Raw genomic sequence first — 24,080 nt, 5'->3', positions numbered from 1 at the left:
AGCCTGGTTGCCCCCAACTGCACCCCCCCACTGGCCTGGTCACCCCTAACTGCCCCCCACTGGCCTGGTCGCCTCTTACTGCCAACCCTGCCAGCCTAGTCGCTCCCAACTGCCCCCCTCTGCTGGCCTGGTCGCCCCAACTGCCGCCCCTGCCTGCCTGGTTGCCCCTCATGGCCCCCTCGCCAGCCTGGTCACCCCATGAAGCTTGCTTGTTCAGTCATTTGGTCACCCCTCACTAACCCCCTGCCAGCCTGGTCGCCCCACCCAGCCTTCTGTTCAGATTTTTGGTCGTCCCTCACTAACCCCGCTGCCGGCCTGGTCGTAGGAAGCCATCATGTGAGGGCATGACGATCAATTTGCATATTACCTCTTTGTTATGATACACACACACACACACACACACACACACACACACACACACTAGAGGCCCGGTGCACGAAATTCGTGCACGGAGGGGGGTTGTTCCTCAGCCCAGCCTGTACCCTCTCCAATATGGGACCCCTCAAGGGATGTCCGACTCCCCGTTTAGGCCTGATCCCGGTGGACATCCCTCTCACAATCCAGGACTGCTGGCTCCCAACTGCTTGCCTGCCTGCCTTCCTGATTGCCCCTAACCGCTTCTGCCTGCCAGCCTGATCACCCCCTAACCACTTTGCTGCCAGCCTGTTTGCCCCCAACTTCCCTCCTCTGCCGGCCTGCTCACCCCTAACTGCCCTCTCCTGCAGGGTTGATCACCTCCAACTGCCCTCCCTTGCAGGCCTGGTCCTTCTCAACTGCCCTCCCTTGCAGGCTGGGTGCCTCCCAACTGCCCTCTCCTGCTGGCCATCTTGTGGTGGCCATCTTGTGTCCACATGGGGGCAGGATCTTTGACCACATGGGGGCAGCTATATTGTGTGTTGCAGTGATGATCAATCTGTATATTACTCTTTTATTAGATAGGATAGAGGCCTGGTACAGGGGTGGGGGCCAGCTGGTTTGCCCTGAAGGGTGTCCTGGATCAGGTGGGGGTTCCCTTGGGGTGTGGGGCGGCCTGAGCGAGGGGCCTATGGTGGTTTGCAGGCTGGCCACGCCCCCTGGCAACCCAAGCGGAGGCCCTGGTATCTGGAATTTATTTTCCTTCTACAATTGAAACTTTGTAGCCTGGAGCGGAGCCAAGCCTGGGGCTCCCTCCGAGGCCAGCAGCCATTTCTGTTGGGGTTATAATTGAAACTTTGTTGCCTTAAGCGGGTGGGCCCGGCCAGGTTGTGCGGAAAGCTTTGCTTCCCCTGTTGCCGGCGGCAACCTGGCCTGCTCTCTCAAGCTCCAATCTGCCGCCATTTGTTTAAATTTGTTTACCTTCTATAACTGAAACTTTGTAGCTTGAGTGGAGGCTTAGGCCTGGCAAGGGCAGGAGGAAAGCTTGGCTTCCTCTGTTACCTAGGAAACCTTGCTCTCTGTGGCTGTAGCCATCTTGGTTTGGGTTAATTTGCATGCTCGCTCTGATTGGGTGGTGGGCGTGGCTTGTGGGCGTGTCGGGTATGGTCAATTTGCATATTTGTCTATTATTAGGTAGGATATTAGAGGCTCGGTGCACAAATTCGTGCACCAGTGAGGTCCCTTGGCCTGGCCTGCGGAATCGGGCCCAAACTGGCTCTCCAACATCCCCCAAGGGGTCCTGGATAGCGAGAGGGCACAGGCCAGGCCGAGGGATCCCACCGGTGCATGATCGGGGCTGGAGAGGGACGCAGGAGGTTAGCCAGCTGGGGAGGGACTGGGGGAGGGCTCCAGGGCGTGTCCGGCCCATCTTGCTCAGTCCCGATCAGCTGGACCCCAGCAGCAAGCTAACCTACTGGTCGACTGCCTGCCCCCTGGTGGTCAGTGCACATCATAGCAAGCGGCTGAGCAGCCTTAGCATATCATTAGCATATTACGCTTTAACTGATTGAACGGATAACTGGACGACCAGACACTTAGCATATTAGGCTTTTATTATATAGGCTAGAACACAATTGGTTTTAACATGAGCAAATTTCTCTGACCAAAGTCAACAAAAAAAGCCACAATACATTACAAAATACTAAGCCAAAATAGCTCCCGATTACTGTATTTTTCCATGTATAAGACGTCCCCCACTTTTCCAACTCAAAATTAAGAAATCAGTATTTTAAACATTTTGCTGATTTTCCTCTTAAGGCCTTCTTTTTTTGGCATCTTAAGGAGTTGTTCTTCCTGTTTTCTCCACTGTCTGATCATACACTCAGTGGGGGAGGTCCAAATTGTCTCTCTGCAGCTCTATTTCCATACTCTTTTGCATAGCTGATTACATTCAGTTTGAATTTTGCAGAGTAAGACAATCGGTTACTGGTATTTATCTTTTTATTTTTTGGCATCTTTATGGGCTCAGAACGCTCAGGTCTCTGTTGCATCTGCACACTCTCCACCTCCACCTCCAATTATATCATCAGCTGATGTCAGTAAAAATAAGGCTTGTGATTGGAGAAAGCCTGTTTGACAAGGTATGGGCAGCTATGCATTCTCACAACTCCCTCCTCGGCTGACTTCTGTGTATAAGACACCCCTCGATTTTCAGTCTAACAATTTTAGAAAAAAAAAGCATCTTATACACGGAAAAATACAGTAAGCATGTAAAAACTATCTAGCCCTCACTTGAAACCTGTATGGTTTTGTTAACCAATGCCTCCCAATAAACTCAATTTTTAAAAAAAAGGTATTTCTAAGTGTGGTTGAAATTATTCATAGCCCTTTCCACTTTGGAGTATCCTATTTGCTGTGTCTGATGTACTGCACTTAAACAGAAATGGCTCTCTCTTTGCTTTGGGACTGAGTTTTAAATTGAATGGTTAGTTATTCAAGCAGCACTGTTATATATGAAAACACTGACTTGTAAGAGACTGATGTGGGGTGGGAGGAGGGTCACTCTGTCTTGCCTCCTGGATTTTGCATTAAGAAGCCCTAATTATCTACGTAATAGTGAACCACTTTGCCCTCCATCTCCTGTAACATAATATTTAAAAGAAGGAAAGAAAAAAGTGGAACAATAAATTAAATGGACTTGACAGTCCAAATGCCACTGGACAGTTTTCACAGGTCTCTACAAAAGAGAGCGGTGATAAAATGTGTGTCCCAAACCTTCCTCTCTTATTGGCAACAAGGGGGAATTTTGCAGCTTATATACAATCATTTTTCGAAGATGTAAATACTGCTTCACAGATTCTAGTAGTTACTTTCAAAATACACGAGGGCTTTTATTCCCTTTATGAGTCAGTAACTCATAAGGAAAAAAAAAAAAAAGCCGAAACCGGTTTGGCTCAGTGGATAGAGCGTCAGCCTGTGGACTGAAAGGTCCCGGGTTCGATTTCGGTCAGGGGCACGTACCTTGGTTGCAGGCACATCCCCAGTGGGGGTTGTGCAGGAGGCAGCTGATCGATGTTTCTAACTCTCTCTCTATCCCTTCCTCTCTGTAAAAAAATCAATAAAATATATTTTTTTAAAAAGCTGTGTGAAGATGTTAATTACCAACATTATCAATACCAGCAGAGAGAAACTGGAAGCAAGTATTCTGGAAGTTGTTAAGTAAATTATGGTGCATGGACTATAACGAAAGATAATGCATTCATTGAAATAATAATAAGAAAGACTTGTACATATAGAAAATGTTTAAGCTAAAGTATCAAGTGAGAGAAAAATTACCAATGTATGGACACAGTGATTGCACGTCTATCAGTATAATTGTATGGATGGATACCAACTGCAAGAGGAGGCAAAAATGAAAGTTGTGAAGATATCAACTGGATTAAAGCAGGACCCATGAGAAGACCATCTTGGAATACACCTCATGGGAACAGATCAGAGAGTCTTTCTGAACTGATAGCCTGGGAGCAAGCAGGACATCAAAAGTTGACTTAAGAGAACCAACAATTCGTAACTGGAACCACATAATTTCACTATGAGACTTTTTTTCCCCTTTGTTCAACATAATTTCAACCTGAAGAGGCAGCATGGAGGAACAGAAATAGGGCAAGTAGTCTGGGTTGCATCTCTGGGTTTAAACTCTGGTTTAATCCCTGCTCTGTCATTTATAAACTGACCGAATTCAATTCCATCATAGGTAAAATGGGTTTATCTTGGGATTTGAACAGTTCAATAACTAACGGTTTTCTCTTCCTCCAAGTAAGAATCTGAATAAAATTAAAACCTACATGGGAAAAAACCAATATTATCCAGCCCTCATTCTTCACTGTCATAAGGTACTGAAAATGAGATCTTCTCCCTCCCAGAAGAGCAAACTGACTTGGGCCTCAGTACCCAAATAGTTGACTAAGGGGAGAATCCTGTTATGGTAAGTTGAAGACATCTTTTCCACCAAATGTCCCCCTCAGCTAGCTAACACTGGACACTAAGGAACTCTATCACAGAATTTTTTTTTTAAGGCAAAAATCCCTGCCAACCAACTTTTATCCAACCTGAATGGGCAAGAGGAAAAAAAGCCCAGCCAAGAGGGAAAAAAGCCCAGCCAAGAGGGAAAAAAGCCCAGCCAAGGCTCTACAGCAGCGGTTCTCAACCTGTGGGTCGGAACCCACAGGTTGAGAACCGCTAGCAGGGTCGCCTAAGACCATCGGAAAACACAGATATTTACATTACGATTCATAACAGTAGCAAAATTACAGTTATGAAGTAGCAACAAAAATAATTTTATGGTTGGGGGTCACCACAACATGAGGAACTGTAATAAGGGGTCGCGGCATTAGAAAGGTTGAGAACCACCGCTCTAGTGTAATACTACTTGGTATTCTAAAATCCAATGTCCCACTATTGTCCCAACCCCTATCCTTCTAATTCTCTCACTCCCCAAATCCATTGCTCTTCGATTAAATTGCTACTGCTAGTCCCTTAACCCATCCATCTTCTTCCAATCAATCAAAGTTTTATTGAATTTCCTTCTTTGGGAATACAATCTAGATCTTATGATCTATCATCACTCAACCATTCTCCCTGCCAAGACATATTCCAATGAATTTCTCCTCCCCTTTGCCAATGTGATCCAAAGCTCCTCTCAAACTTCCTACCCATCACTTCTTTCGTCACTAATTAATCACAGCAACAAGCTTGTTTCCCTATCTTACCAAGAAAATAGAGGTCACAGGTCAAACTGTCCACAACTTCCTCTTTCTACTATGACCCTCATACAAATTTATCACATTCGAACCCATGTTTTCCTTTTCCCTTCCTCTGGCAGAAGAGAATGTTCTATCTCAGACTGAAAGTTAGTTCATACACTTATGGCCCTAAAACTCCAGCTATCTCAGGGACCTTGCTCTAGCAAATATTCCCTTTCTCTCCCAAATCCTTAACCTTAGCCTGCCCAGATGCCTCTTTCCCTTTAATGCTTTTGTTTCCCAAAGTTCCTTCTTTAGTCTTAATGCTCTCATTTACACACTCTTCCTGGCCCATCTTATCTACTCATGGCTTCTACTGTCATGTACAAATTGATACTCCTAAATCTGAAATTCTAGGCCTCCCTCTTAAGTAACAAGCCATCATTTTCAAATACCTACTGGTCAGTTCCACAAGAATGTCACACATAAATCTTAAACTTAATATATTCATGACTACTCATTTTCCTCCAAAACATTTCCTCCTATATTCCTTCTTTTAGTTACCCACTCAGTTTCCCAAGCTAGAAATCTGAGAGGCATCATAGATTTCTCTTCCTACATATGCAAAGGTCACTATGCCCTGGTAATTATACCTGGTAAATCTCTTTTTAATCCATACTCTCTCTTTTACCCATGTTTACCACAATGCAAGCAACTTCCTGTCTACCTCCACTGTTACCTCAGTGCAAGCAATCATCACTTTTAAAAATCTGCTCTCTGCCTCATTCTCAATCCTCTCTAATTCTTCCAATACTGTTACAGTAAAGTTACTAAATGAATTTGATCATACACTCCCTCTATTTTAATAGCTTTAAAAGTTTTAATGGCTCCCATGAAATTTATTTTACATGAAACACAAACATTTGCTATTTCCTCTTCCCAGAATGACCCACACCACCACCACAACCTTCTTCTGTTGACTACCTTTTCATCATATAAAGAAGCACTCAACTCAAGAATTACAAACTCTATGCCAGTGATGGGCAACCTTTTGAGCTTGGTGTGTCAAACTTCGCCAAAAAACTGAGCATAACTCGGGTAGTGTGTCACTTTGAGGAAAAAACTAATTCCAAGACTCTAGTCGCAAATGTTTCATCCTCAGGAGCAGCAAATGTTTCATCCTCGGCATGCGGCCGCGTGTCATCAGAAATGGCTACACGTGTCAGTGCTGACACGCATGTCATAGGTTCGCCATCACTGCTCTATGCCCTAGATCAGTGGTTCTCAACCTTTCTAATGCCGTGACCCTTTAATACAGTTCCTCATGTTGTGGTGACCCCCAACCATAAAATTATTTTCGTTGCTACATCATAACTGTAATTTTGCTACTGTTAATGAATCGTAATGTAAATAAATATCTGTGTTTTCCGATGGTCTTAGGCGACCCTGCTTGTGATTCTCAACCTGTGGGTCACGACCTGTGGTGACCCCCAACCATAAAATTATTTTCGTTGCTACTTCATAACTAATTTTGCTACTGTTAATGAATTACGATTCATTAACAGTAGCAAAATTACAGTTATGAAGTATTATTTTCGTTGCTACTTCATAACTGTAATTTTGCTGTTAATGAATTATTCATTAATAGTAGCTAAATTATAGTTATGAAGTAGCAACGAAAATAATTTTATGGTTGGGGGTCACAACATGAGGAACTGTATTAGAGGGTTGCGGCATTAGAAAGGTTGAAAACCACTGTCCTAGATGGTTTAACTCAGTGAATAAAACATCAACATGAGGACTGAAGGGTCCTGGGTTCGACTGTGGTCAAGGCCACAGGCCCAGGTTGCAGGCTCCATCCCCAATAGGGGGCATGCAGGAGGCAGCCAATCAATGATTCTCATCATTGATGTTTCTCTCTCTCTCTTCCTCTCCCTTCCTCTCAGAAATCAATAAAAATATGTTAAGAAAAAAAAGTATTACAAACCTTGATCACATTTCCATATTCAGTTAGATCCCCTCATCTGTGTTTATAGAGTGGTGCCTGCAAATAGGAAATGACTAAAAAGGTTTTAGTCATTAAATACATAAACAAAGTTTCAGAGGACACTGCCTCTGAAGGTCACTGAATATCAATTACCGTATTTTCCAGGGTATAAGATGACTGGGCGTATAAGACGACCCCCAACTTTTCCAGTTAAAATATAGAGTTTGGGATATACCCGCCCTATAAGATGACACCCAGCGTATAAGAAGACCCCCGACTTTTGAGATTTTCCTGGGTTAAAAAGTCATCTTATACGCCGGAAAATACGGTACATGGAAGTAATTTTATAAAGCTTTAAATATTTTAAACAAAAATTTTTTCATACAAATATTCCAAAACAAATTAGCTAGTATACTTATGCTAAAAAAAAAAAAAAAAAAAAACTTATACCGCTGAGGTATGAAAATTTATATTTTAAAGACTAAGAAAAATAAGCAGGTGTAAAAAAGAGGGAGGGATGTATTACTGTTATTTAACCACTCCCCTCATTAGAAAATGACAGAATAAAATTATAGCCACTATAAAAACTATTTAATATGCAAAGTATATATTTATAAGTGAAAACAATTAAGATGGAGAAAACTACGTAGAAAATCCAAAGATAAGTAATAACAGTAAATAAGGCACTATCCTTTATCAATATTCATTTCTTCTGTTTTTCTATCAGATTTGAAATCTTAAAAATTTCAACTTATCATTAATTTAAAAAGATATACAACTAGAGGCTCGGTGCACAAAATTCATGCACAGGGGGGTCCCCTCTGCCCAGCCTGCACCCTCTCCAATCCAGGACCCCTCGGGGGATGTCCAACTGCCGGTTTAGGCTCTAAACCGACAGTCGGACATTCCTCTCACAATCCAGGACCACTGGCTCCTAATCACTCACCTGCCTGCCTGCCTGGTATCCCCTAACTGTCCCCCCCACAACCAGCCTGATTGCCCCTCACTGCCTCTGCATGCCGGCCTGGTTGCCCCTAACTGCCCCCCCTGCCAGCCTGGTCACCCCTAACTGCCCCCCTCCACTGCTGGCCAGGTCGCCCCCAAATGCCCCCTCCCTGCCGGCCTGGTCACTCCTAACTGCCCCCCCCCCCCCGCAACAGCCTGGTTACCCCTTACTGCCTCCCCTGCCGGCCTGGTCGCCCTCAACTGTCCCCCTCTGCCAGCCTGGTTGCCCCTCACTGCCCCCCTGCCAGCCTAATCACCCCCAACTGCCGGCCTGGTCACCCCCAACTGCACCCCCCCCCGCTGGCCTGGTTGCCTCTTACTGCCCCCCCGCCAGCCTCGTCGCCCCTAACTGCCCCTCTCTGCCGGCCTGGTCACCCCCAAATGTCCCCCCTGCCCACCTAGTCACCCCTCACGCCCCCCCCCCACTGGCCTGGTCACCCCACGCAGCCTGCTGTTCAGTCGTTTGGTCGTCCCTCACTAACCCCCCTGCCGACCTGGTTATAAGCAGCCATCTTGTGAGGGCGTGGTGGTCAATTTGCATATTACCTCTTTATTATATAGGAGGATTGCCTGGCCGGTGTTGCTCAGTGGTTGAGCACTGACCTATGACCCTGGAGGTCAAGGTTCAATTGATTCCTGGTCAGGGTACATGCCCTGGTTGCTGGCTCCATCACCAGCAGGGGGCATGCAGAAGGCAGCTGATCAATGATTCTCTCATTATTGATGTTTCTATCTCTCTCTCCCTCTCCCTTCTTTCTGAAATCAATAATATATATAGCGTCAAGCACTGTGGCCCAACTATAGAATGCCTCACTTCAAGTATTGGGGAAGAATACATCTCTTCCAAAGCACATATGCAATTAGCACTGTCCTGTATTATTAATCTGCTCACTGTTCTTGAGCAGATTAATAAGTAGTCAGAACAAGCAGTTTCAGGTAATATTGTGAAGATACTGGGGGAGTGTAAACAATAGAACTATTATATGGATGAAAATGCTTCTTAATCGCAGAAAGGCTTTGCCTGAGGGTCTATCAATCATACCCTCCTCCCCAAATAAAAATCACCAAATAAAACTGAAAACTTATCAGTTCCTTAAAGAACAAAAGCCAAAATTTGGCATTGGTATTAAATTACAGGAAACTTTTAATTCAACCAAAATATATATTGGAAGTCAAGCCTACCTCCTAAAAAATCATCACTATTAGGCTAATTACTTCATCCTTGTTTTAAACTTGTGAAACAGTCATTTTTCAATTTCTAAAGGAGGGCCTTAAGTATATTAGAAGTATCATTAATTATGGAATCAAAGTTCTTACATTAACAAATGCTTACAGAGTATGCACTATGTATACAATTATGTATCAGAGATAATCACAACATTTACTTTTGCCATTACCTCAAAGACTAGGTGCAATTACTAAATATCTCTTTAGTCAGTGTTCAAGTAAATAAGTTATTGAGCTATACTGAAAGTTCCTAGATTAGAAATGAATTGAGTTCTAGAACTTTGTAAGTTACCTGTTTGGAACTCTGAATGCCTTTTACAATAGAAATAATTTAATAAGTGGCAACTGAATTCTCATACTAGAAGCCTAAAGTATAGAAGAATCACAGTTTTTATATAATTTATAGTCAGTTCTATAAATTATTGTTAAAATTATAAAATAGGATTTGACATTTAAGAGCATTTCTCTTATAATGGGAACAGCCTAATTTTTAAAATTAGTTATTACTTTCAACAGAAGATGATATAGAAAAAGCAAAAAGCAATATCAAAATAAATTTTTTAATATCTGAAATAAAACATATCATGATGATGATCATCTCTCCGAAAGTGGCACATCTGATTTCCAACATTGAGTAATATTTGCTCACTTTATTAAAGACATAACTAGATGATGTTTGTTAAAGATGAGACCAAAGCACTTGCAGACAAGTTAAGGTTCCTTGGAAACCTAAAATCTAAAGTTTTTTGGGTAAGATCTAACTACAGAATCTTTACAATAATAAAGGCAAAACATTTAAACAATTATGAAAATACGTCAAAATTCCTTGGTGAACTTTTAGGGCAATTAGTAAATGAAACTGCAGATATACTATACTACATTAAATAAAAATAAAAATAATTGCTTTGACAAAAATATCACTGAAATATCTTATTCCAGAAATGAGGAAATAAATTAAGCAGCGTTTTAAAAAAAGTTTAAGAGAAATTAAATGGCACCTTAAGAGAAAGAGCCAATAATGAATAAATGTTAAAAATTTCAATTAAGTATTTAGAGAATTTAATTTGTATAGATGTACTTAATAATATGAGCCTCTTCAATAATACCCTTTTTGCTCTGACAACTTTCCTATCGTAATCTAATCAATCCACCCTTTAACCCTATTTTACATCTGAAATAAAACTGAAGTTCAGAGAGGTTAAGATGTATTCCTAATACTTTAAACAATAAAAAAAAAAGATGTATTCCTAGCAGAAACTTCCCACTTTAGTATTGCTCATAACAAGGTTTATTAACATGGTTCCTGTGGGTCTTCAATACATGTCCTAAGTTAGGTGTCTCTGGACAATTCAATAATACTTCATGAATGGATACAGAGTTAAGCTGCATGACAACATGACAAGAAAAGCCACTTCCAATGGAGTGATATATATACAAAGGTGAAGAGCATAGATTTCACCACACGATGAATAGGAGCTTTTAGAAGCAACAAACAAAATTTTTTCAACTCTGGCTTGGCTTTTCCGAGTTTGGAAAAGGCGAGGCCAGAACGGGCTGAATCGGCTCCCCCCGCGAACTTCATTCCTCACTCCCGAGCACGGGAGAGCAGAGGACATCAAAGTGCCTCAGACCTCTCCCAAGGAAACGATTAAAAGCGTTTGTGGAACAACCCACCGACTCGCAAGTCTGGACAGGGGAAGGCCAAATGAACATCAGACCGGGCTGTGCGAGGGCTGGGAGGGACCGGGGAGGGACCGGGTCTGAGAGGCACGGCCGCGCTCGCCGCGCCTGCTCCGGACGTCGCCCGAAGCTTACCTCCTTGACAGGTGGGAATTTCTTCTTGCACTCCAGGGACAGGGCCCTCAAGTCGCTCTGCATGTTCTCCAGCAGCTTCTTGACCGCTTCGGGGCTGTTGGTGCTGGACATGGTCCGCCAAGTTCCGAGCCAATTTCCGAGCGGCGCAAACGAACTCCGGCACTGTCAGCTCCCGGGGGCGACGGCCAACTCCCCGCAGGCACCTCCGGCCCTCCCACAGCCCGCCTCTGGGGCTCCGCGGGGACTCCACTGGGCCTGGACTGCCCACCGGAGCCAGCCCGAGTGCCTCCGGCAGCCTCCTCGCAACTCCCCCGGCTCCTCTCCGCGTTGCCCCTGCAGTCGACCGCCCCGCTAGGCCCCGCCGGCTCCGGCCGAGGAGCCCTCTATGCGGGCAGGTCCCTCCCGCTGCCGCGGGGCCCAGCCACACCGGTCGTCCCTAGCTTCAGCGCCGGCTCCCCAAACCCCACAGATTCGCCGACGCCATTAGCCAAGTGGCCCACAATTCCGAGCGCGGCGGGGACACGTCAGCGGCACTTCCGGGCCGTGGCCACCGCCCCCGCCGCAGCCAACCCGGGCGGGGAGCGGCGGGCAGGGCGTGGCCAGGGGCGTGGCCAGGGGCGTGGCCAGGGGCGTGGCCACGCTCAGGGCCGGCTCGGTTCCGGGCGGGGACCCCGGCATCCGTGTGGGTTTAGCGCTCCGCTTGCCTCACCTACATTTGCTTCCTTTTCGGTGACAAGAGTCTGAACTGAGCACCAGCTTATTCCTTGGCGTATCTTTTTTGCGTATTTCGCTGTAAACAAGTTTGCTTCCTTTTGGATTAATCTTCATGTGTCGTGTCCCTCTTCATTTCTGCTCTCTCGAATCTCTGGGCTAGTGTCCCCAAGTTAACGCCTACCTCCTTTTAATTTTTTACCCCCTTGAGCACCTAAATTGCAGTTCCTCCATAGGGGTGCACTTACTGCGAAGTAGCCACTACCTCTGCCATTTGTAAAACGACAGATAAAACTGCCGGACCCTCCGCCGGCTTTCCATTTCAACCCAAGTAAAAGCCAAAATTCCTTGGTTCACCGACCCGGCGCTACACGACCTACTCCCTCCCCTTTCACCTCCTGTCCACCTCCCCGCTAAAAGGAAAGTTTCAGAAGCGCTGGAATCCCCGCGCCCCCTCCGTTTGGTTCCCTGCTGTATTTCGAGTGCCTAGGACAGTGATCAATAGTTGTTGAATGAATGAGTATCCTACTAAAAGCAGAGTTTTGACGCTCAAATAAGGAACCGATGTAAAAGCCTTCATTAGGTCTGCAGTGCCAAATACACGTGAGGCAAAATAAAGATAAAAATCATGTGAGCCCTAACCGATTTGGCTCAGTGGATAGACTGTCGGCCTGCGGGCTCAAGGGTCCCAGGTTCGATTCCGGTCAAGGGTTTGTACCTTGGTTGCAGGCACATCCCCAGTAGGGAGTGTGCAGGAGGCAGCTGATAGATGTTTCTCTCTCATCGATGTTTCTAACTCTCTATCCATCTCCCTTCCTCTCTGTAAAAAATCAGTAAAATATATTTTTTAAAAAATCATCTAAGCTTCTCCAAAGATCCCGGTCAGGATGCTTTTGCCCCAGACATTTTACAGCTACTGAATAGGAAGCAGAGAGAGGTAGAGTGAAAACCTGAACCAGGGGAGAGGTAGGAGATGAAGAAATAGACACCTTCAGACAACTGAAGGTTTACAGAACTATGATATTGTCAGTGGGTGGCAGGTGGCAATGGTTGGCTGTAAAATAAAGACTTGTACCACAATTACTTTGTAAACTAAATAATCTTCTTTTTTTATTCTGAGAAACAAACAAGGATGGATGAAGGTGGCAGATGAGGATGAGTAGGATGAGGTACTGTTCTAACTTCTAGAACAGTAATTTGGATCATTTATGGGTATTACACAACTTCTGGGAACTTTGACAGCTCCTATGGTATAAAGTTTATGTATTAAAAACTGTGAACTTAACAACAAAAAAATAAGCTTAGGTGAAATATGTAGCAGACATTATTACTGAGACCCTAAGGAGCTTTTAAAAATGATCTTCTCATAATTGGCCCAGTATTCTAGGATCAAATTCCTGCCCTAATTTTTCTTTTGAAATTTAGGTTTTTTTAATATATTTTTATTGCCGAGAATGATGTTATGAATATCTACATGGTCCATGGCAGAAAAAAGGTTCCCCACCCCTGTCTTAGATATTAGTATTTCCTAGAATTCTATGCTTTCTTTTCTTCTTAATTTATTCTCCCAGAGTGATTTTATGCACACCAGTGGCTTGATTACTACCAATCTATTGATATCACCCTGTATAACCTCCAGATTGACAAATACCAATAGAATGTTCAGATTAACCAAAATACAACAGAGACACCACTTAGATGCAATATCAGCTAAGAGGCAAGGTACCTCATTAATCTCATGTCATACAATGCACAACATGAAATCTAAGTTGCAGTACAGAGGATATTCAGATATGAATAAATCCTTTATTCTCAACTTCCCTATGCTAACATAGCCTAGTTCAAATATGTTCCTGAATTTAGGGCTGTGGGAATAAAGCAAGAACCTGCTGCCCAGATATCGCTGAAAATCATGATATCAAGCCTTATACACAGTTATAACTCCAGCACTCTTATGTGAAACTCAAACATTGCCTACTGTACATCTTTACCTGGAAGTCTCATTGGTACCTAACACTCTTCCTCAAAAAGGAGCTGGTCCTCTTTATACATCATCTTTCCCAATGAAAGACACCACCATCCATTGGTTGCCCAGACCAGGAAACTAAGAATCAAAGTTGACTTTTCCGGCTCCCTCATCCACTGCATCTAAGGGGAATAAAATTCTGTTCATTCATCCACTTTTCTCCATTCTCACTAGCTTGGTTCAGGCCATCATCATCTCTCACTGGTTTCAAACAACAATTTTCAAAGTATAATCCCTACCTCTAAATCCATTTTCACTTTATTTTCCACAATTATTTTTCACACTGGTCCCAGAGTCCTCTTTCTAAAATGAAAATATGAACATCTTTTATGATTTTCTGTTATTTTCATATTAAAGTTCAAACTACTTAATGTGGTGTACTATAGAGTCTCTTAGCAGTAGGGGTTCAAAGAAATAATCTCTGAGAAAATAGAGGGAAAAGATTTCACAAAGCCACACCCTATTGGATTATAGGACAAAGCCTAGAGCAGTGATGGCGAACCTATGACACGCGTGTCAGCACTGACACGCGTAGCCATTTCTGATGACACGCGGCCGCTGAGGCGGCCGCATGCCAAGGACGAAACATTTGCTGCTCCTGAGGATGAAACATTTGCGAAATAATATTTTTTCCTCAAAGTGACCCACTACCCGAGTTATGCTCAGTTTTTTGGTGAAGTTTGACACACCAAGCTCAAAAGGTTGCCCCTCACTGGCCTAGAGGGTAGTCTGGGAACTTAAAAGCCCTTTGGCATTCATAATTGCTCAAATATTCTCAGCAGCAGATGTATTTGCTTGCTTCCTTCTCCCGTCTCTAGTACTTAAGTATTACCAAGAAACGTCTGCTCTTGGTCTCTGCTAAATTTTCTCCTGCTTCTGTGAACCAATCACCTCATTCCTAATTCTATAGGCATGGAGATTCTGCTTTCTCATAACGTCTGCTTCCTCATGTCTTCGGCTACTTCATGGTCTCTGCTGTTTTTCTTCTTTCTCTGTGTCTATTTAGCTTCTATCTCACTACCCTACCAACTACATACTTTCTCTTTATGTATCACATTCAACTTTCTAAAGAAAAAGAATCTAAGTAATTCAGGAAATCGAATATAGATGGTATATTCCGTTTTGCTATGCTTTTTGCCAGACCACCTCCTGAGTCACTGAAAAGAATACAGATCAACTTGGAGGACGGAACACTCTGGTTCAAACAGCTGTGGTGAAGGGCAATTGGTTCATGTGGCCAGGGTAAGGGGTTCACATAGAACTGAACATAAGCACCCATAGTGAAGAAGATGAAGCAGAGATGTTAGTTGAATGAATTAATAAGAAATGGCAAATGTGTTTGTAAATGCTTCCCTACCCACTTTTTATGAATAATTTTAAGTGTTTATAATTTGAAGTTTTTGTGATTAAAGATTAAAACTGTTAAACTAATTAATAGTTACTGTGAATTTAATTTTAGATTTAACTTAATCTCACTCTATTATTTTTTCCTTTGTCACCCTTAATTCTTTTTCTAAATTACCTTTCCTAAAATCAATTCATTTTTACAGTCTTCTTTGTCAAAGATTTTCACTTAGTCTAGAAATTATTAGTCTTTAATGCCTCTTGGTTTATGCTGTCTATGTATTTCTTAAACCATGTTCTCCAAGAATCTCTAAAGCTTTGATATTCAGAATTAAAACTTATAACTTGCTGACTGGTCTAAATTACATACTGACTGAATATTTCTTCATGAAATAAAGAAATAATTACACAGATAAATTAGGAGTAGAGAACCTATAATTTACTATTTCAAACACTATGTTCCTAGATGTAATAATAGGTTGCTTATAAGTTTCACATAGCTATTCTCCAAAATTTTTTTGTAAACCTTTTATTTTCTGCCTTTATTGTAACTGCTTTGAGAACAGTTATGATTCTTGCATGTGGTACATCAAAGTTTGGTTTGTGTCATGTGAAATTGCAGTAACAGAGAAGTAACAAAGAAGGAACAGATTTTTCACAAGATCTTTACTACAAAGCTTCTGGTCCTTGCCTAACTCATTGTTTCAATCAGCTACTGATGAAACAAATGGTACAGAAATAGTTCTGCTATGAAGCCTGGCTGATGTGGTTCAGTGGTTGAGGGTCAACTCATGCACCTAAAGGTCACAGGTTCGATTCCCAGTGAGGGCACATGCCTGGGTTTCCACCTCTATCCCCAGAAGGGGGCATGCAGGAGACAGCCAATCAATGTTGGTGTTTCTCTATCATTGATGTTTCTATCTCTTCTCTCCCTTTCCCTTCCCCTCTCTCTAAAATCAATAAAAACATATTGAAAAAGACAAAAAAAAAAAAAGAAAGAAACAGAAGCAACAGTCACCCTGACAGATGTCCTCCACTCCCAGCAGCTCACAGAGTGTTCTAACCAGCAAAGGGAGGAGGGGGCAGTGTACAGATCTGCCAGGTTCCTTCCACATTACAGAGGTAGAGATTGAAATTCTGCAGCATTTTCACCAACCAAAGGATTATAGACTCCTTCGTTCTGTGGTTGTGATGAATTTTTTGGACATTTTTAATATTAACAACAAATTATTTTAGAGGTGTTTCTTCTAATAGCTGTGCTATTTTTATGCTACCTTAAGACTTTGTGCCTTATTCTTGCTTTCAACCTTGGTTCCTGAGCCCAAGACCACACCAGGTGACCACACAATGCTAAAATCAGGAACAGCTGCGATGACTAATGACCCTCTACTTTAGCACTGACCGATAGGTGGAGACCATGACCCTGTGCCTAGTCATCCCAGCTCCTTTAAATGACCTCTCTTATTGCCATGTCTCACAGTGGAAACCACACTGATGGGGTCTTCAGGCCAGACATCATTCATAGTCTTCATTCTGAACTGTTCTCCTGGACTTGCTTCTCTGTCCTTTGACTCCAGCCTTAGTGGCTGTATAAATTGGCTTCCCTGGGAGCAGGCCCTAAAGAGAGATTTGCTTGCAAGTAATTTATTAAGAATGAGTTTCCAGGAGAAGCCAGCTTTCAGGAAGCAGGGAAAAAGCCAATCAGACAAAGCCCCAGGGAGGTCAGGGGAACATTAGGCAATGGACTATCTCACACATCAGCCATTGGCTAAGGTCCTTTGGCTCTCTGAGTATGTCCTTTGGAGGAAGAAGCACGCTGAAAGAAGGGGAGCAGAGAAGGCGGGACAGGCTGCACAGAAATGATGAAAGGGATAAGGATCTGTACAGAACGATCCCTGCCCTGCCTTCCTGGGCCACTGTCATTCATTACCTCCTTAGATCAACTCATTCCTGAGATCCTTTTATCCTGGCCTCCACTTTGAAACAGTGCTCTCTCGCCAGGCATACTCTAGCCCAGTAGTTTTAAACTGGGGCAATTTTCCCCTCCCATCTTCCCTAATCTCCCTGTACTGGGACATTTGACAATGTCTGAAGATATTTTAGATTGTAACAACTTGGGGAGGGGATACTAATGGCATTTAGTGGGTAGTGGCCAAGGCTAATGCTAAACATTTTACAATCCACAAGGCAGCCCCCCTAAAAAAGAAATATCCAATCCAAAATGTCCAATAGTGCCGAGGTTGAGAAACCCTGCATCTAGATTCGGTTTCAGTATTTTACTGCTTTGATCTGTGTCTGAAACCCTGGCTCATAACCTGAGTGGTACCCCAATTCTCTAGGATTATTCTTATGAATCCCCAGACTCCTCTTCAGGCTGAATTAGTCCCTGCAGCCCAGTCTCATGTCATGCCCACCTGCCTGGATCTCAGAATATTGCCTGCTCCTAAGTCCCTGTATCTAGGAGCCTTCTCTGCCCACATGGCTGAACAACCAGTTCCTCTGGCTGGATCTTGTTGCAGTCAGTCATCCATCCTGAATATCAATATCATCTGTGGTTAATCTGTTCTTAGATATCAAATGCCGCCTCCCAGTCTAGACTTCTTCCGATAGCCTCCATTTAATCTGTTCTCTTCTGGCCGGTTCTTCCCACTTTTCAACCTATTGCTCTTTCACCAAATGGGCACCTACAGTTTCACATTCCCATCCTTCAGTGTTAGCCCCATCTTCATGCAGTTAACACTCCTATGTCTAGCTGCTTTACTAGACACTTCAAAAGAGGTAGGCAGTCATGTTGTTTTAGCTCAATATTTCCTAACTGGAAAAAATCAGGAGAGAGGTGGTCCATGCAAAGCAGCCTAAGTTCTCCTCTAAGTCTTAAGAGAGGTAATCATTGCTCTTTATGGAGCAACCGTGTAGGAAGTTCTCTACTAAATGCATTTACTATGTCATTTAACCTTTGCAAAAAGTCCCGTGAGTGAAGAATCACCGTTTCTAGTTTACAGATGAGGAAACTCAGGCTCAAAACGATGAATGCACTTACTAAAGGTGCTATAGCTACCAAGTGTGAGTCAGAATTCCATCTCAGGCTTTTTGTCTCTAAAACTTGTGCTACTGCTTCTTTTTGTATTTCAGAAGTTGTCCCATGAAAAATCTGGTGAAGCTTGAGGCCTGCCTCCTCCCTTAATCTATTTCCCAAACATCTTATTGATTGGGACTTATCTTTTAGATGACGTATTTAAGGAGGAAGAATTTTAGGTTTGTCATAACATTCAATATATTTCCCTATGAGGAATAACATAGATCTCATTTTAACTGTAAGCTTATTTTTCTGTCTCCGTGCTATACTGTAAGTGCTTCAGTGGAAAGGCCCCTGTTATTTATACCTATATTCTTGGCAATTGGCATAGATATATACTACCTCCAGCAAACATTTGTTTTAGCTATATAGATTCTTGTCTTCAATCAAAGAGGAGCAAAGGTACTGAGAAAGTTATCAAGACAAGAATTCATGTAAAGGAAAGCAAAATAAGGGACTAGGTTATACACATTGGGCAACCTACTCCCACAAAGAGGACTGGGATAAATCTGGCAGAAGTGAGGGCTTTCCTGTACCTGCCACCATACATCTTTTCCAAAATAGCGGCTCCCTCCCCTCAAGAAACATTTGGTGAGTGAGTGATTGAGTAAATGAATGCTACTACTATGATATTTCCTTATTCAGATTTTCAGACCTCAACTGTATAAATACCTGGCCATTGTAAAAACAACTGTATGTAATAGTATATGGTGGGTGCCAGAAGTAAATGTCTCCTGTCTTTGAAATAAAACCTGAGTAACAACTCATAATTCTTCTTTTTTAAAAATATATTTTATTGATCCTTTACAGAGAGGAAGAGAGAGGGATAGAGAGCTAGAAACATCAATGAGAGAGAAACATCGATCAGCTGCCTCCTGCACACCCCCCACTGGGGATGTGCCTGCAACCAAGGTACACGCCCCTGACCAGAATCGAACCTTGGACCCTTCAGTCCCCAGGCCGACGCTCTATCCAGTGAGCCAAACCAGCCAGGGCTCATAATTCTTCTTGAGATCAATGAAAGCAATGTAGATTCTTAATAGATGACTTTGGTATCTAACTCCCCTCTCCCTCCAACTTCTCCCCATTCTCTCACCTCCAGTCCTCAATACCCCAGGTCTAGACTAAATGTTACCGTGTAGTTGGAAGCTGTGAGGATTAGGCAATTGTGGCATATTGTGTGCAAAGAGGTAAAGGATAGTATATAGGACATGTTATCTGTTCTGCAAAGCAAAAGGAAAAAAAGAAAAAGGCTTTAAAGGCAGAAATTTAACAGTTGTTTTTTTCTTTTTTGTTCCTTCCTCCCCAGTCCCATTTCCCAGTTGCCTGCATTTTAAGCCTATCTCGACTGCTAAGCAGACTTACATCTTCAGATTCATCAGTATTGCAACAGGTACAGCACTGCATGTATTTCTCAGCAATTGATCTTTTTGTTTGTTTGTTAATCCTCACCCAAGGATTTTTTTCCCCCCATTACTTTTTAGAAAGAGTAGAAGTGGGGGAGGACGGAGGGGAAAGGTAGAGAGAGACACATCGACTGGTTGCCTCCCCGAACTTGCCCGGACCGGGTCTGAAAGAACCCACAACCCAGGCGTGTTTCCCTTGACTGGAATCGAACCTGAAATCACTACCCACACAGGCTGATGCTCTAACCATTTAGCACACCGGCCAGGACTCAGGAATTGATCTTGTCTTTTTTCCTTTTTAATGCTAAGTATACTTTGGTTCTTTTCAAGACACAATGCAAGATCTTTTTTGAGTTACAGGGGATTAGAGGTAGAAAGAATGTTAGAGATGATCTAACCTATTTGTTTTACAGAAATGCCCAAGGCGGCAGATAACCCAAGCTAGTCAATGATGACGTAATAAATGTAAAATCCCTAGCACACTGCTTAAAGTATGACTGGTGCTCAAAAAGCCTGAGCTCTGTGTCCTTTTAATACAGAGCCAAGAATAGCCAGTGACTATTTTTCCTCATGACATCTATGCACTGACTGAATTTTGCACATTATTGTAAGACATTTGTGGGGCAACTGATTTTATTGTTAAAAATTATTGGCAAGGCCAGCCTTTAGTCAAAATGGTGGAATGTGGAGCTTCTAGGGCCCAAACCTTCACAAAAACACCAACCAACCAACCAATTAATTTATTTAAAAAAAACTTTCAGGATCAACTTTGCCAGACTCTGGTAAATAGTCAAAGGCTTATAGCAATCAAAAGAACTCTGAATCAAGAAAAAAAGTGACTTAAACCAGTAGGAGAGGTTTGTGGTATTTTAGCTTGGCCTGTCCCACCCACTTCCCCAGCATAGCTGTGTGGCTCTTCTAGAGCACAGTTAACGTGTCTGGTCTGAGTACCTGGTACCACAAAGAGCGAAGTGGACCTTGTACCCAAGGAATTGTCTGCTATGATCTGTCTGGGAGTTCCCTGAAGGACCGACACACAGTTGCCTTTGTTTCACTAACTCAGAACTCTCTCAGGAAACACAGCTAAGTGAGGGCATTCTTTGAAAACATTTTGAAAGGAAAATAAACTTAGGAATCTCTCTCTTGAATATATAATATAGTCTAAATACTTATATATATATATATATCTACACATGTAAATATATGTATATAAATTATATATTCACATTTAGACTATATACATATACAAAATACAATTCTATAAATAGCTAATATGCTAATGGTCATGACGCCCTCACGCCTTAACGCCCATCAGCAGGTGGCTGTGTGTGCAGCTAGGCATGCGGGTGGGCGGGGACTTGACTCTGGAGGACTTGACCGGAGACGCGGGTGGGTTTCTGGGTCCCGCTGGCACGGCGGGTGGGTATCTGGGTTCTGGTGGCGCAGTGGACAGGTTTCTGGGTCCTGCCTCCGGGGTGGCGGCAGGGGCGGCGGCCGCAGGACTCTTTCTGGGCAGGAGGGCAGGGCTGTGTGTGCAAGGAGGGATTCTGGGACTCACGTGATTTTGCACACCGGGTCACTAGTTTACATATATATTTGGACTATATTTTTATATTCATATATATATTTAGGCCGGGAACTGTCAGATTGCTTTACAGAATGGGTGAATGAATCTGATCTTTCACCAGCAGTACAGGAGGTTTCCTGTGTCTCCGCCTTCCCACTAACACTTCACATTATTAAACTTTTTACTTTTTGCCAGTCTGATGGATTAAAGTCTTGTATCACTGTTTTAATTTGTATTTATCTACTTTGTAATGATTTTGTACATCTCTTTGTGCACTTATTGAATTTGTCCATGTTTCTATTGGTTTCCTCATTGTTGGCTTGGAGACATTTCTCATATATTTTAGATATCAGCATCTCATCAGTATTAGACAGTATAAATGATTTCTCCCAACTTGCTATATGTGTGTTAACTTTGTTCACACAGTCCTTCAGTGAAAAGAAATCCTTAATTTTGACAAAGTGTAACCTCGTTCAGCAGTCTTCATTATTTTCTCATTTCTTCAACTTAAGGTTTGTGCCCTCTGGTGGTCCCTTCCAACCTTCAATTTCATTCAACCTGTTTAAGTTGAGGAGCCAAGAGCTTGCATTATGTGGATTTACATGTATCAGCCTATGCATGGCTTTCAGAGAAAGGAGCATTTTACCAATTAATATCGATGTTTTTTAATAGCTTTTCAAAGTTCTGCAGAGCCCATTAACAAAGCTGGTGACTAAAGTGGACACTATGGGGTCATCAGGGTTAGGCCTGGGTACTCCTTCCAGATGTTTTTAATAAAATAATAAATATGCCTATAATTAGAGACTGATTTGTCTCTTTATTATCTGTACTCTTGAATCTTTGACCAGTCCATTTGAAATGGGAAGTTCTGAAGGGATAAAATCTAAGAGTTATTATTCACTCTGATTAGCTGTATGATTTACCTAGGTTTTGTTTTGATTTAATTATGAGTCTTCATTGGTCTTTTCAAACCATAAGAAGGCTTCTCCAGGACCCACAACAATTTGACTAGTTGATAAAGGTCAGAAAGTCCTGGAGAATATGCCCCCAAAAGTAATCTGAATTGTGTAATCTTTTTTTTTATGGTTCAGGGAAATCCTTTATCATATAAGGCAGGTTGAGACCAATGCTTAAAAATTACTTATGGAAGGACAATTGAGGTCCTTCAACTTTCCTTCCTTGAGGTCCAAGTACCAGGGCCAGGGTGTTGAGTAACTATAGAAAGCTGGGGAGCCAGGAAAGCAGGAATAGGTTTGGGGAAGGGTGGGGAGATAGAGGTGGGTCAGGACATGGTAGAAAGGGAGCCAGGAAGGAGTTTGGAGTTGCAGATGGAGGAGGGGAAAGGAGGCAGGTATGAATTTCTTGGAGGTTGGAATAGATGATGGAGTAATGATTGAGGACAAGTGGATCCTTGAGAGGTTAAATAGCTTCAGGTAAAGTAGACTGAGATTGTTGAATGGCCTGATAAAAGTAAGACCGAGTAAGCTACTTTTCAGCTTCTTCATAGCAAGAGTAGACCATCATGTAGAGGGGGTTTTAGATACTTGGATGCCAGGGCCTCCCACAGATGAACCAACCTGGGGAGATACCAAGAACCGCAGAGAGAGGTCACCGTAGCTGCAAACTACTCTTTGTAAACTTTTGACATTTTTGGAGATATTAGACTGTATTAGTGCCATAGTGGTGGAACATTTAATCAGGAGGAGAGGAGCCTGGTGGAGTGAGAATTACTCATGGAATTCGGCTCTTATTCAAATAAAGAAAAGAGACCTCACAAAAGATCTAGGAGGATTCCCACAACTCAACAGGAAAGAGCCAGGAAGATCCACTCAACAGAAAAAGGGATTGAATTCTCACTTAAAACAAACCAACAAAAATCAACCAAACGAATAAAAAAAAATCAAGATGACTTCCATTCAGGAAAATTCTCACTCAAACAGAGAAGAGCCAAGAAGAATTTCTCTCCAGGATTAAATCCATACTCAAAAAGTGCTGAGCTCAGCTGGTGTGGCTCAGTGGTTGAGCATCAACCCACGTACCAGGTTGTGGTTTGCTTCTCGGTCAGGGCCACATGCCTCCGTTGCTGGCTCCATCCCCAGTAGGGGATTGATGATGCAGCCGATTGATGATGTTTATTTCTCATTGATGTTACTTTCTCTCTATCCCTCTACTTTCCTCTCTCTCTAAAAATCAACAAAAACATATTTTTAAAAAGTGCTGAGATGTTTCTAAGGAAAGGTGTAGCAGTTCTTCAAAATATTAAAAATTAAATTACCATATAACCCAGCAATTCCACTTCTGGGCATATATCCAAAAGAACTGAAAGCAGGGTTTCAAAGAAATATTTGTACATCCATATTCATAGCAACATTATTTATAGTAACCAAAAAGGTGAAAGAAACCCAAGTATTTATTGACAAATGAATGAATAAACAAAAGGAGGTATGCACACACAATGGAATCTTATTAGCCTTAAGAAGGAAATTCTGACACAACATGGATGAACCTTGAGAACATTATGCTAAGTAAAGTAAGTCAATCATAAAAGACAAATACCACAATACTCCACTTACATGCGGTGTCTAGAGTAGTCAAACTCATAGAAACCTAAGTAGAATGGTAGTTGCCAGAGGCTGGCTGGGGAGCGAGTATGGGGAGTTATTGTTTAATTGGTACTGAGCTTCAGTTTTTCAAGATTGAAAAGTTCTGAAGATTGGTTGTACAACAATGTAAATATACTTAATACTACTGGACTATACACTTACAATGGTTAAATGGTAAATTTTATGTGATGTATATTTTACCACAATTATATTTCTT

At 42.5% G+C, this 24,080-nt stretch overlaps 1 protein-coding gene across 3 annotated transcripts in view; it reads right to left on the bottom strand.

Annotated features, from left to right (window-relative positions):
- MON2 (MON2 homolog, regulator of endosome-to-Golgi trafficking) overlaps nt 1–11,621 on the bottom strand; it is a 124,960-nt gene extending 113,339 nt beyond the window's left edge. For 2 of the 3 annotated variants that reach the window (XM_079774207.1, XM_079774208.1), the window contains exon 1: nt 11,131–11,621. In XM_079774207.1, coding sequence (XP_079630333.1) covers nt 11,131–11,241 — 111 coding nt within the window. In that variant the 5' untranslated portion in view covers nt 11,242–11,621. The remainder of the gene's footprint in view (nt 1–11,130) is intronic. The other variant, XM_079774209.1, reaches the window with a different exon arrangement.
- Between the last annotated feature and the right edge of the window lie 12,459 nt (nt 11,622–24,080).

The sequence above is a fragment of the Cnephaeus nilssonii genome (assembly GCF_951640355.1).
Source record: "Cnephaeus nilssonii genome assembly, chromosome: 6".
NCBI classification, from domain to species: Eukaryota; Metazoa; Chordata; class Mammalia; order Chiroptera; family Vespertilionidae; genus Cnephaeus; species Cnephaeus nilssonii.
Note: the sequence above shows the minus strand (reverse complement) of the source record. Positions and strands in the feature narration are given on the sequence as shown.